This window comes from Pecten maximus, chromosome 15 (assembly GCF_902652985.1).
Source record: "Pecten maximus chromosome 15, xPecMax1.1, whole genome shotgun sequence".
Taxonomy (NCBI): Eukaryota; Metazoa; Mollusca; class Bivalvia; order Pectinida; family Pectinidae; genus Pecten; species Pecten maximus.
This window is the reverse complement of record NC_047029.1, coordinates 1383236-1399712: the sequence shown is the minus strand read 5'-3', so window position 1 is coordinate 1399712 and position 16477 is coordinate 1383236. Positions and strand designations below refer to the sequence as shown.

The 16477-nt window shown below is 38.9% G+C and overlaps 1 protein-coding gene across 3 annotated transcripts; it reads right to left on the bottom strand.

The window, feature by feature from the left end:
• LOC117343978 lies at window positions 1-14888 on the bottom strand. 3 transcript variants are annotated; one of them, XM_033906565.1, is made up of 4 exons: window positions 14821-14888; window positions 8926-8997; window positions 1718-2229; window positions 1-1001 (listed from the first exon to the last, which is right to left on the bottom strand). In XM_033906565.1, exons 2-4 carry the CDS (start codon window positions 8975-8977, stop codon window positions 816-818), a joined length of 750 nt encoding a protein of 249 aa, XP_033762456.1. In that variant the 5' UTR covers window positions 8978-8997; window positions 14821-14888; the 3' UTR covers window positions 1-815. The 3 variants fall into 3 exon arrangements, with proteins under 3 accessions (XP_033762456.1, XP_033762455.1, XP_033762454.1); XM_033906564.1 differs by lacking the exon at window positions 14821-14888 and adding an exon at window positions 12219-12391; XM_033906563.1 differs by lacking the exon at window positions 14821-14888 and adding an exon at window positions 10935-11103.
• Window positions 14889-16477: the final 1589 nt, after the last annotated feature.

Below are 16477 nucleotides of genomic sequence, written 5' to 3'. Positions count from 1 at the left end.
TTTCCCTAGAAAAGTAAAGATATCGAGAAATTAAGCATGGAAATGCATGGACATTTTTGTTACAAAGCAAATGATATCGCAAAAATTACTTGTGTCAATTTCTGTTCATGATAATCGGTTCATTATTTAATTACGGTGTCGTATCCAATAATGTGTTTGTTTAGATTCGTCCCAAGTCCATAGTCCTATAAACCAGAACGCCATGGTCAATGACAATGGCAATTTCTTCATTCTCGTAAACAGTACAGAGCAGAGAATAAGAACGTTAGCAAATGGATACACAATGATACATGGTAAAACAGGATGGACATCAGTATTGTGAATTAATTATCTCATTTATATCAATAATAAATTTAGCCAATGCAATAAGTTCATTTTTAGTTACGTAATTGAATAATGTATGGAATTTAAATGTATTTGGTCTTTCATGATACTATCTAGACATATATTTCCGTCTGCTATTGATTATAAGTTGCTGATCACAGTTGAATAAATGAAATTATTTCTCTTAAATTACATAGGGTGCATATTCTACGTTCCCGCGGTATGTTAGACCATACACGTATATAGATTATATTAATGAACGTGTTTTATTTTACAAAGTTGACCTAGTACAGGACTAATTTTATTTCAACCGGGAACTCATTCAATTACAGGTGGTGTTTTAAGTGCTACAAAAGTCCACGATATAGAAACCTTGAAAAGCTCACTAAAAAGGTCTGGGAATAGGACTAAATCGAACACATCTAATGACTGCGAAAGGGCTTCTTCTTTTTCTTGCTCTTCATCTTATTAAGACCTTTATTCGAATTGGATCATTCTGACACTGGGCTTTCATTTGATGTTACTTCTTTTTTCTCTTTTTTCATTTTCTTCTCTTTCCTACTCTGATCCGGATTCTTTCGTTTCCTCTTCTTTTGTCTTTGATAGATAACCTCACTATCCGAGTTCCCCGGAGACGAGTGACAAATTTCTGGGTTTGACAGAGGCGTTGCGTTTCGCTGCAAAATATAACAATATTAATTGTGATTTTCATGAAATATAGGTTTCAGATGTTTTTTGCTGACCCTGTCATTAAATAAATATCTATCGGAATTATCAAGCAAAAACGAAACCTTTTTGTTCAGATCAGGTGTCTGCAATGGAGCATGTCAACGTCGTACTTATAGATACTAGATGTATGTTGAGAGACGGTCCCTAACTCGAACGATAGCTAAACTTCTAGCTCATGATCTGCTGCACAGAACCCCCTAGCCGAAAGATCGCTATAGCTGGTTACTACTTTGCCCGAAAGACCTTCCCCGAAAGATACTTTTGATATCGTGTAAATGAGCAGACAATAGAGGATGATATGGAAACTTGGTTAACAATGTATATATGTTAATGAAACGTCAATCAAACATGGAGCAAATCAATTTGTTAGAGACACAAAGGTGAAAACAATTTGCTAACAATGAAGTGTCGGTTTCTTTTTCATATTCCTCAGAGCACTTGAGCTAAACACCACGACAATTCAAAGTACAGAAGTTCGTAGTCCGAGTTATTCGTACGTTTTATCGACGTTTTTTTTTTATAACAGCTTGGTGTCGGTAAATTGAACCCAGACTAAATATGAAAGAGTCAAAATGGTACATGTGCATACTGAAATACTCCTGCTTAAGGACGATATTTCTGGATGTACATGTCATAATAGACTAGTGTGATCTGTGAAACTTACGAGGATATCAGCTTTCGATATTCCCATCTTCTCGGTCATTTCTAGTAACACTCTCACGTGTTCCCGAGCATTGTATTCCGTGTATGAATTTTCACCAAGGATTTCAGATGCCAGTGCTGCTCTGGTCAAACGTTTTCCCTGATGGAACAATTTCCCAAACAACGGCAGAGTATCGCTTTTTCTTCTCACAATTTTCTTATATCGCTGTAATAACGGTGGAAAGTAGGAAAAGGCGCTTTGCAGGGCATTGGTATGGTACTCCACATAATGATCGACCAGTACTGGATTCACGATTCCTTCCAGCCATTTTACAAAAGCTGTCAAAGCGCATTTCAATATGCACGCGTCTACTTCCTTTCCACTCAACAGAAGAGTTTTGCGGTCAGCTGACAATTTAAATTTAGTTTTTGATGTCTCGGTCTTGAACTCTTTTCTCGGTAAAATGTACCTGTGAAAAGGTGCATAGCCTCTCTTTCTAGCATTGGCAGCAAGCTCAACAATATGTGGATCTTCTGCAGGGAAATGAAAGAAAGAAAATAAAAATAAAAAAATAAATCTGTCATAAAGAAGACAAATATGTGTAAGAATGTTTAAGTTATTATTGAAGTCGACCAACCAAGAACCATACTGTTATTAACCATTACCAACAATGGCGATATATGACACGACCAACAATGGCGATATATGGCACGACTAACAATGACGATCTATATGACACGACCAACAATGGCGATATATGGCACGACTAACAATGGCGATCTGTGACACGACCAACAATAACGATCCATGACACGACCAACAATGTCGATCTATGACACGACCAACAATGACGATCTATGACACGACCAACAATGATGATCTATGACACGACCAACAATGACGATCCATGACAGAACTAACAATGACGATCTATGACACGACCAACAATGGCGATGTATGACACGACCAACAATGACGAATGATGACACGACCAGCAATGACGATCTATGACACAACTAGCAATGGCGATCTATGACACGACTAACAATGACGATCTATGACACGACCAACAATGGCGATCTATGACACGACCAACAATGGAGATCTATATGACACGACCAACAATGACGATCTATGACACGACTAACAATGGCGATATATGACACGACCAACAATGACGATCTATGACACGACTAACAATGACGATCAATGACACGACTAACAATGGCGATCTATGACACGACCAAAAATGGCGATCTATGACAGAATTAACAATGACGATCTATGACACGACCAACAATGACGATCTATATGACACGACCAACAATAGCGATCTATGACACGACTAACAATGGCGATATATGACACGACCAACAATGACGATCTATGACACGACTAACAATGACGATCTATGACACGACTAACAATGGCGATCTATGACACGACCAACAATGACGATCTATGACACGACCAACAATGACGATCTATGACACGACTAACAATGACGATCTATGACACGACTAACAATGGCGATCTATGACACGACTAACAATGGCGATCTATGACACGACCAACAATGACGATCTATGACACTACCAACAATGACGATCTATGACACGACTAACAATGGCGATATATGACACGACTAACAATGGCGATCTATGACACAACCAACAATGACGATCTATGACACGACCAACAATGACGATCTATGACACGACCAACAATGGCGATCTATGACACGACCAACAATGACGAATGATGACACGACCAGCAATGACGATCTATGACACGACCAACAATGACGATCTATGACACAACTAGCAATGGCGATCTATGACACGACTAACAATGACGATCTATGACACGACCAAAAATGGCGATCTATGACACGACCAACAATGACGATCTATGACACTACCAACAATGACGATCTATGACACAACTAGCAATGGCGATCTATGACACGACTAACAATGACGATCTATGACACGACTAACAATGGCGATCTATGACACGACCAACAATGACGATCTATAACACGACCAACAATGACGATCTATGACACGACCAACAATGACGATCTATGACACGACTAACAATGACGAACTGTGATACGACCAACAATGACGATCCATGACAGATATAGCAATGGCGATCTATGACACGACTAACAATGACGATCTATGACACGACCAAAAATGGCGATCTATGACAGAATTAACAATGACGATCTATGACACGACCAACAATGACGATCTATATGACACGACCAACAATAGCGATCTATGACACGACTAACAATGGCGATATATGACACGACCAACAATGACGATCTATGACACGACTAACAATGACGATCTATGACACGACTAACAATGGCGATCTATGACACGACCAACAATGACGATCTATGACACGACCAACAATGACGATCTATGACACGACTAACAATGACGATCTATGACACGACTAACAATGGCGATCTATGACACGACTAACAATGGCGATCTATGACACGACCAACAATGACGATCTATGACACTACCAACAATGACGATCTATGACACGACTAACAATGGCGATATATGACACGACTAACAATGGCGATCTATGACACAACCAACAATGACGATCTATGACACGACCAACAATGACGATCTATGACACGACCAACAATGGCGATATATGACACGACCAACAATGACGAATGATGACACGACCAGCAATGACGATCTATGACACGACCAACAATGACGATCTATGACACAACTAGCAATGGCGATCTATGACACGACTAACAATGACGATCTATGACACGACCAAAAATGGCGATCTATGACACGACCAACAATGACGATCTATGACACTACCAACAATGACGATCTATGACACAACTAGCAATGGCGATCTATGACACGACTAACAATGACGATCTATGACACGACTAACAATGGCGATCTATGACACGACCAACAATGACGATCTATAACACGACCAACAATGACGATCTATGACACGACCAACAATGACGATCTATGACACGACTAACAATGACGATCTGTGATACGACCAACAATGACGATCTTTGACACGACTAACAATGACGATCTATGACACGACCAACAATGACGATCTATGACATGATCAACAATGGCGATATATGACACGACTTACAATGACGATCTATGACACGACCAACAAAGACGATCTATGACACGACTAACAATGGCGATATATGACACGACCAACAATGACGAATGATGACACGACTAACAATGACGATCTATAACACGACCAACAATGACGATCTATAACACGACCAACAATGACGATCTATGACACGACTAACAATGACGATTGTTGACACGACTAACAATGACGATCTATGACACGACCAACAATGACGTTCTATGACACGACCAACAATGACGATCTATGACACGACCAACAATGACGATCTATGACATGACTAACAATGGCGATCTATGACCAACAATGGCCATCTATGACACGACCAACAATGACGATCTATGACACGACCAACAATGGCGATGTATGAAACGACCAACAATGGCGATCTATGACATGACTAACAATGGCGATCTATGACATCATTAACAATGGCGATCTATGACACGACCAACAATGACGATCTATCACACGACTTACAATGACGATCTATGACACGACCAACAATGACGATCTATGACACGACCAACAATGACGATCTATGACACGACTAACAATGACGATATTTAACACGACCAACAATGACGATCTATGACACGACTAACAATGACGATTGATGACACGACTAACAATGACGATCTATGACACGACCAACAATGACGATCTATGACACGACCAACAATGACGATCTATGACACGACCAACAATGAGATCTATGACATCATCAACAATGGCGATCTAAGACCAACAATGGCCATCTATGACACGACCAACAATGACGATCTATGACATGACCAACAATGGCGATATATGACACGACTTACAATGACGATCTATGACACGACCAACAATGACGATCTATGATACGACAAACAATGGCGATATATGACACGACCAAAAATGACGAATGATGACACGACTAACAATGACAATCTATAACACGACCAACAATGATGATCTATGACACGACTAACAATGACGATTGATGACACGACTAACAATGGCGATCTATGACACGACCAACAATGACGATCTATGACACGACCAACAATGAGATCTATGACATGAATAACAATGGCGATCTATGACCAACAATGGCCATCTATGACACGACCAACAATGACGATCTATGACATGACCAACAATGGCGATATATGACACGACTTACAATGACGATCTATGACACGACCAACAATGACGATCTATGACATGACTAGCAATGGCGATCTATGACCAACAATGGCGATCTATGACACGACTAACAATGAAGATCTATGACACGACCAACAATGGCGATCTGTCATACGACCAACAATGGCGATCTATGACATGACCAACAATGGCGATATATGACACGACTAACAATGGCGATCTATGACACGACCAACAATGACGATTGATGACACGACCAACAATGGCGATCTATGACACGACCAACAATGACGATCTATGACACGACCAACAATGAAGATCTATGACACGACCAACAATGACGATCTATGACACGACCAACAATGGCGATCTATGACTCGACTAACATTGAAGATCTATGACACGACCAACAATGAAGATCTATGACTCGACTAACAATGAAGATCTATGACTCGACTAACATTGAAGATCTATGACACGACCAACAATGAAGATCTATGACACGACCAATAATGCCGATCTATGACACGACCAACAATGGCGATCTATGACACGACCAACAATGAAGATCTATGACTCGACTAACAATGGCGATATATGACACGACTTACAATGACGATCTATAACACGACTAACAATGAAGATCTATAACACGACCAACAATGGCGATCTATGACACGACCAATAATGCCGATCTATGACACGACCAACAATGGCGATCTATGACACGACCAATAATGGAGATCTATGACACGACCAATAATGCCGATCTATGACACTACCAACAATGACGATCTATGACACGACTAACAATGGCGATATATGACACGACTTACAATGACGATCTATAACACGACTAACAATGACGATCTATGACACTACCAACAATGGCGATCTATGACACGACCAACAATGACGATTGATGACTCGACCAACAATGACGATTGGTGACACGGCCAACAATGACGATCTATGACATGACTAACAGTGGCGATCTATGACCAACAATGGCCATCTATGATACGACCAACAATGACGATCTATGACATGACCAATAATGGCGATATATGACACGACTTACAATGACGATCTATGACACGACCAACAATGACGATCTATGACACGACCAACAATGACGATCTTTGACATGACTAGCAATGGCGATCTATGACCAACAATGGCGATCTATGACACGACTAACAATGAAGATCTATGACACGACCAACAATGGCGATCTCTGACACGACCAAAAATGGCGATCTATGACATGACCAACAATGGCGATCTATGACACGACTAACAATGGCGATCTATGACACGACCAACAATGACGATCTATGACACGACCAACGATGGCGATCTATGACTTGACTAACATTGATGATCTATGACACGAATAACAATGAAGATCTATGACACGACCAACAATGGCGATCTATGACACGACTAACAATGAAGATCTATGACACGACCAACAATGGCGATCTATGACACGACCAATAATGCCAATCTATGACACAACCAACAATGAGGATCTATGACACGACTAACAATGGCGATATATGACACGACTTAGAATGACGATCTAAAACACGACTAACAATGACGATCTATGACACTACCAACAATGGCGATCTATGACACGACCAACAATGACGATCTATGACACGAACAACAATGACTATCTGTGACACGACCAACAATGACGATCTATGACACGACCAACAATGACGATTGATGACACGACCAACAATGAAGATCTATGACACGACCAACAATGACGAATGATGACACGACCAACAATGACGATCTATGACACGACCAACAATGACGATTGATGACACGACCAACAATGACGATTGGTGACACGACCAACAATGACGATCTATGACAAGACCTACAATGACGATATATGACACGACCAACAATGACGTTCTGTGACACGACCATCAATGGCGATATATTACACGACTACCAATGGCGATCTATGACATAACCAACAATGACGATTTATGACACGACTAACAATGGCGATATATAACACGACTAACAATGACGATCTACGACATGACCAACAATGACGTTTTGTGACACGACCATCAATGGCGATATATGACACGACCAACAATGGCGATATATGACAAAACCAATAACGACGATCTATGACACGACTAACAAAGGCGATATATGACACGACTAACAATGACGATCTATGACAAAACCAATAACGACGATCTATGACACGACTAACAAATGCGATATATGACATGACTAACAATGACGATCTATGACACGACTAACAATGACGATCTATGACAAAACCAATAACGACGATCTATGACACGACTAACAAAGGCGATCTATGACATAACCAACAATGGCGATCTATGACACGACCAACAATGACGATCTATGACACGACCAACAATGGCGATCTATGACACGACCAACAATGACGATCTATGACATAACCAACAATGGCGATCTATGACATAACCAACAATGGCGATTGATAACACAACTCATAATGGCGATATATGACTTGGACATGTTGTTAGCCGCGGTCATTCCGTCATAATGATTAAGAAATTAGGAGTCAGTCATAACGGAAGCTTCAAAGTGATGCAACTCATTTTATCCTTGTGGAAAATCGCGTCATTTTCTTAACAACGGTATCTCAAGCCAAAACAAAAAAACATTGAACACGTCTGACTTCATATATTAAAAATAAATAGAACTTTCCGATTGAGATGATGATGTCTTAGATAGAACTTTCTCGTAGTTTTCATCAACCTACGTTTTTGGAAACCTTGGATTGTTAATTTCTCTATCAGAAGTGCGCGTACATTGGTCTAATGTATAAACACAAGGAATGTTGTACTTACTAAGTCCAGTTGTTTGTGTGTTAAAATACACCAAAGTTTGTTCCGCCGCCATGGCATAAATCTAATTCGCTCCTGTAACAAAATGGAAATAATAGATTGCAATAGGAATCAAGATTTGAATTACTGTTAAAATCCTAATTTTGGTCTATTACAACAATTTTAACAGATTTGTGCAATGACAAGTCGGCGCACCTTCATTACTTCCTATAGAAATAGTAGATATATATGTAATTACCGCAGTCACTATCTAGCGGATGGTTTCAGCGCGAAAACGGTTCAATATGATTAACGCTAAAATATGTCCATTTAAATAATAATGATAAATAAATATAATAAAATAAAGCTGTCGATGAGCTACAGATACATTGTAACATCACTGTGTTTATTTCCATTGTGTTTTAGACTATAAAGGGTAATGTTCATGGTAAAGACACACCTGCTAAAGCAATATTGTGACGTCTTCAATTAAAACCATCACTTATGTGAAAAACGTTCCGTCGTAGCGGGAATTCGCTTGATTCACAGAAAAAAAAATAATTTGAGCATATTTGCTTATTTTTCTCTAATAGAACTTTTGTGATAATGACAGGGAACCTTCCACATGGTCAAGGCGTGCGTGGATGAAACTGTCAGTACTACGGAGAATTTACATATGCCAGCAAATGAGATTAGGGAGAAGGTCACTGACATACAGTGTAGATCCATGAAGTGTGACCTTGTATTTTCAGGAATTCAAGAGAACAGAGGGATAATACAACAGCTTTGATACGACAATTAATCTGCAGCGATCTCTGGAAAGTTAAACATGTTGAATTCGGCAATGTTCACAAGTTTGTTAAGCGTCGACCTCGAACTATCGTAGCTGGATTAATTTACCAACTCCATCACGACGAAGTCTTGAGGCAGGCATTTCGGCAAGCCAGAAATGATTCAGACTTAGTTTTTCTAAGTGAAGGCTGGGTAGAAAAAAAATTTCAGTAAAGGGCTTTGAGTTTTTCCAGTCGATCAAGAGAAGCAAATGTAAAGGGCTTGGTATGGTTTGTTTAAGGCAGGGAAGAAAGAATATATTTCATTATTAAATTGTTTAAATAAGTATTGACAATTATCATGTGCATAGTTAATTCTAATTTATTGTATTTTTGTGCAGTATATTCATTGAATATTGACATTTGATTTTGATGAGAAATTCAATGAAAATTACAGGTAACATACACAGGTAAAACACAGGTAACAAAAGTGACTTCACCAGAACAGACTATAATTACTGTACAAACATAGCCAGTAGGGTGTTATTTCAAAATGTAGGCGTTCAGGGAATCAGCCGCTTACCTAACGTATAACCTGTTTGGACATGTCAGTCTATAAATACACCTGGCGTAAAGTATATCCATCATCTCTAACTATATACCTTATAATTAATATTATGAATTAAAAGGGCATTCTAATTAAAGGTCATGAGGTCAATCCCTTATCCCTCACTCATCCCTCACTGATCCATCCCGCCAGGGAGGGATTTACTATAAATAAAGAAGGAGGGATAAAGTGGCGCAGAACTCTCATTTCCTATTCATCATATAGATTGGTCGAACATTTTGACCGGAATTAGGGGAGCGTATACGTTTATGTGATATCACAGGTCATTTAAGCTCTTAAAGAGTTTTATCAGAATGTTAAATTACTATCTTACAATATCTTTTTCACCATTTTAAAAAGAATGTGAATTCCGTATCATCTTAATTTTAATATAACGCTTTTGAGACAAAATGGTTAGGCCTGGACAAAGTGGTGATGTAGTAGTCGAGTAGCTACACGTTCAATGACGTCAAAACCGAGACGGTCCTGATGTTGACAGCCATGAAAAACAACTAGTATCACATTCGAACATGAGCGACGAAATCCTTTCAACCATTACAATTACAGAATTGAAGTAGCGGCTAATCATACAGACACAAGTATAATACACGTATACGTTTCACAGAGGAAATCTACATATATATATAAACACTTACCACACCTTAGTTGTACGTCTGCTTTCTTTAGAATCCAAATTATTTGTTTTTAAAATGTCTTGGTATAAGGAAATAAATTGATAACTGCGTCTAGATCAAAAGAGAAAGTCGCGTTTAATCTGGGATTCCCGTATTTCACCTGGACCCAACTGTTTGCGCATGTACAATATCACATGATAATGGGGACAGTACAGTAAACAATGTAACTAACTGATTGATACAATCTGGCTTACTACAATGATAGGGGAAATACAAACACATAGTGATATTTTTTTTCTGAAACAGTAATTTTAACCAACCCCGCACTAGAGATTGTGATAATTACATTTGAACAAGTCTAAAGTGTTCATTAATCAATTGTTTCCAAGGGGATTGTCTAACAATACCAGCTAAAACATAATGAGAACATAGCCATCTGATAATTATCAGATGGCTATGTTCTCATTATGTTTTAGCAGGTATTGTTAGACAAGAGACATCCCTCATGAACTATAATAATTCGAAGGGCTTTTTGATATACCGAGTACCGAGTGTATAAAAAAACAACTGATATGCAATATCGACGACCAGAAACTATGATGCACCTGATTTATCAAGAGAACTTAACTTGATAGAAAAGGTCAATCAGCAGGAGGACACAATACATTGGTTTTTATGGTTAATATTTTACTGTTGGGGAATAAATAACAAGAACGTGTTATCAGTCATAATTGCTACATTTTGTTATGTCGGTTTCACTTTCGTTTTTAGTGCCGGTATAATACTCGGAGACCCTGTTCTGGTGTCAAGGAATTGGCAATGTATGTCAAGGGGATAGCAGTGTCAAGGAGTTGCAATGTATGTCAAGGAGATGGCATCAAGGAAATTGCAATGTTTGTCAAGACCTGTATTCGAATTGGAACATTTTGACCCTGAGACCTCATTTGAATGTACTTTTTTTTCTCTTTTTCACTTTCTTGTCTTTTCTACTCTGATCCTGATTCTTTCATTTCCTCTCCTTTCGTCTTTAATAGGTATCCTTACTAACTGAGTGTCCCGAAGACGAGGGATAACTTCAAGGAGGGCTCTATGAATTCTGTTGGATTATTAATTGTCTGATACCAAGAACTGGTTTTGTACACACACATTTATATATATATATATACATATACCATTAAACTGTATCTTGAAATGAGCTGCTGGATGGTATCTTTCTGTTAATATCACGTACTAATCATTCAGGTACATGTGTTATACACCTGTATGTTTCACAGAGGAAATCTATATATATATATATACACTTACCACACCTTAGTTGACGTCTGCTTTCTTTAAAATCCAAATCACTTGTTTTTAAAATGTGTTTGTTAAAGGAAATCAATTGATAACTGCGTCTAGATCAAAAGTGGAAGTCGCGTTTAATCTGGGATTCCCGTATTTCACCTGGACCCAACTGTTTGCGCATGTGCAATATCACATGATAATGGGGACAGTACAGTAAACTATGTAATGTAACTAACTGAGTGATACAATCTGGCTTACTGCAATGATAGGGGAAATACAAACATATAATATTGTTTTATCTGAAACAGTAATTTTAACCAACCCCAAACAAGAGATTGCGATAATTACCATTTGAACAAGTCTAAAATATTCATTATTCATTTGTTACGAAGGGGATTGTCTCTCTTTGGTGTGTTCATTATCAGATGGCTAAATTCTCATTATGTTTTAGCTGGTATTGTTAGACAAGAGACATCCCTCATAAACTATAATAATTCGAAGGGCTTTTTGATATGCCGAGTACCGAGTGTATAAAAAAAACAACTGATATGCAATATCGAAGACCAGAAACTATGATGCACCTGATTTATCTAGAAAACTTGATTTTTCAGAAAAGGTCAATCAGCAGGAGGACACAATACATTGGTTTTTATGGTTAATATTTTACTGTTGGGGAATAAATAACAAGAACGTGTTATCAGTCATAATTGCTACATTTTGTGATGTCGGTTTCACTTTCGTTTTTAGTGCCGGTATAATACTCGGAGACCCTGTTCTGGTGTTAAGGAGATGACAGTGTCTGTCATTGAGATGACAGTGTCAAGGAATTGGCAGTGTCTACCAAGGGGATAGCAGTGTCAAGGAGTTGGCAATGTATGTCAAGGAGATGGCATCAAGGAAATTGCAATGTTTGTCAAGACCTGTATTCGAATTGGAACATTTTGACCCTGAGACCTCATTTGAATGTACTTTTTTTTCTCTTTTTCACTTTCTTGTCTTTTCTACTCTGATCCTGATTCTTTCATTTCCTCTCCTTTCGTCTTTAATAGGTATCCTTACTAACTGAGTGTCCCGAAGACGAGGGATAACTTCAAGGAGGGCTCTATGAATTCTGTTGGATTATTAATTGTCTGATACCAAGAACTGGTTTTGTACACACACATTTATATATATATATATACATATACCATTAAACTGTATCTTGAACTGAGCTGCTGGATGGTATCTTTCTGTTAATATCACGTACTAATCATTCAGGTACATGTGTTATACACCTGTATGTTTCACAGAGGAAATCTATATATATATATATACACTTACCACACCTTAGTTGACGTCTGCTTTCTTTAAAATCCAAATGACTTGTTTTTAAAATGTGTTTGTTAAAGGAAATCAATTGATAACTGCGTCTAGATCAAAAGTGGAAGTCGCGTTTAATCTGGGATTCCCGTATTTCACCTGGACCCAACTGTTTGCGCATGTGCAATATCACATGATAATGGGGACAGTACAGTAAACTATGTAATGTAACTAACTGAGTGATACAATCTGGCTTACTGCAATGATAGGGGAAATACAAACATATAATATTGTTTTATCTGAAACAGTAATTTTAACCAACCCCAAACAAGAGATTGCGATAATTACCATTTGAACAAGTCTAAAATATTCATTATTCATTTGTTACGAAGGGGATTGTCTCTCTTTGGTGTGTTCATTATCAGATGGCTAAATTCTCATTATGTTTTAGCTGGTATTGTTAGACAAGAGACATCCCTCATAAACTATAATAATTCGAAGGGCTTTTTGATATGCCGAGTACCGAGTGTATAAAAAAAACAACTGATATGCAATATCGAAGACCAGAAACTATGATGCACCTGATTTATCTAGAAAACTTGATTTTTCAGAAAAGGTCAATCAGCAGGAGGACACAATACATTGGTTTTTATGGTTAATATTTTACTGTTGGGGAATAAATAACAAGAACGTGTTATCAGTCATAATTGCTACATTTTGTGATGTCGGTTTCACTTTCGTTTTTAGTGCCGGTATAATACTCGGAGACCCTGTTCTGGTGTTAAGGAGATGACAGTGTCTGTCATTGAGATGACAGTGTCAAGGAATTGGCAGTGTCTACCAAGGGGATAGCAGTGTCAAGGAGTTGGCAATGTATGTCAAGGAGATGGCATCAAGGAAATTGCAATGTTTGTCAAGACCTGTATTCGAATTGGAACATTTTGACACTGAGACCTCATTTGAATGTACTTTTTTTTCTCTTTTTCACTTTCTTGTCTTTTCTACTCTGATCCTGATTCTTTCATTTCCTCTCCTTTCGTCTTTAATAGGTATCCTTACTAACTGAGTGTCCCGAAGACGAGGGATAACTTCAAGGAGGGCTCTATGAATTCTGTTGGATTATTAATTGTCTGATACCAAGAACTGGTTTTGTACACACACATTTATATATATATATATACATATACCATTAAACTGTATCTTGAACTGAGCTGCTGGATGGTATCTTTCTGTTAATATCACGTACTAATCATTCAGGTACATGTGTTATACACCTGTATGTTTCACAGAGGAAATCTATATATATATATATATATACACTTACCACACCTTAGTTGACGTCTGCTTTCTTTAAAATCCAAATCACTTGTTTTTAAAATGTGTTTGTTAAAGGAAATCAATTGATAACTGCGTCTAGATCAAAAGTGGAAGTCGCGTTTAATCTGGGATTCCCGTATTTCATCTGGACCCAACTGTTTGCGCATGTGCAATATCACATGATAATGGGGACAGTACAGTAAACTATGTAATGTAGATAACTGAGTGATACAATCTGGCTTACTACAATGATAGGGGAAATACAAACATATAATATTGTTTTATCTGAAACAGTAATTTTAACCAACCCCAAACAAGAGATTGCGATAATTACCATTTGAACAAGTCTAAAATATTCATTATTCGTTTGTTACGAAGGGGATTGTCTCTCTTTGGTGTGTTCATTATCAGATGGCTAAATTCTCATTATGTTTTAGCTGGTATTGTTAGACAAGAGACATCCCTCATAAACTATAATAATTCGAAGGGTTTTTTGATATGCCGAGTACCGAGTGTATAAAAAACTGATATGCAATATCGAAAACCAGAAACTTTGATGCACCTGATTTTTCCAGAAAACTTTATTTGGTAGAAAAGGTCAAATCAACAAGAGGAAGCAACAAATATGTTCAATGGTTTATATTTTACTGTTGGGGAATAACAAATAACAAGAACGAGTTTTCAGTCAATATTGTTATATTTTGTGAAGTCGGTTTCACTTTCGTTTTTAGTACCGATATAATACTCGGAGACCCTGTTCTGGTGTCAAGGAGATGGCAGTGTCTGTCGAGGGCATGACAGTGTCAAGGAGTTGGCAGTGTCTGTCAAGGGGATGGCAGTGTCTGTCAAGGAGATGGCAGTGTCTGTCAAGGAGATGGTAGTGTCGGTCAAGGGGATGACAGTGTCTGTCAAGGAGATGACAGTGTCTGTCAAGGGGATGACAGTGTCTGTCAAGGAGATGACAGTGTCGGTCAAGGGGATGACAGTGTCTGTCGAGGGGATGGCAGTGTCTGTCAAGGGGATGGGAGTGTCTGTCAAGGGGATGGCAGTGTTTGTCAAGGAGATGGCAGTGTCTGTCAAGGAGATGGCAGTGTCTGTCAAGGGGATGACAGTGTCTGTCAAGGAGATGACAGTGTCGGTCAAGGGGATGACAGTGTCTGTCGAGGGGATGGCAGTGTCTGTCAAGGGGATGGGAGTGTCTGTCAAGGGGATGGCAGTGTTTGTCAAGGAGATGGCAGTGTCTGTCAAGGGGATGACAGTGTCTGTCAAGGAGATGGCAGTGTCTGTCAAGAGGATGGCAGTGTCTGTCAAGGAGATGACAGTATCTGTCAAGGAGATGGCAGTGTTTGTCAAGAGGATGACAGTGTCTGTCAAGGAGATGACAGTGTCTGTCAAGGGGATGGCAGTGTCTGTCAAGAGGATGGCAGTGTCTGTCAAGGAGATGACAGTATCTGTCAAGGAGATGGCAGTGTTTGTCAAGGAGATGGCAGTGTCTGTCAAGGGGATGACAGTGTCTGTCAAGGAGATGGCAGTGTCTGTCAAGGGGATGGCAGTGTCTGTCAAGGGGATGTCAGTGTCAAGGGGATGGCAGTGTCTGTCAAGGAGATGTCAGTGTCAAGGGGATGGCAGTGTCTGTCAAGGGGATGTCAGTGTCAAGGAGATGA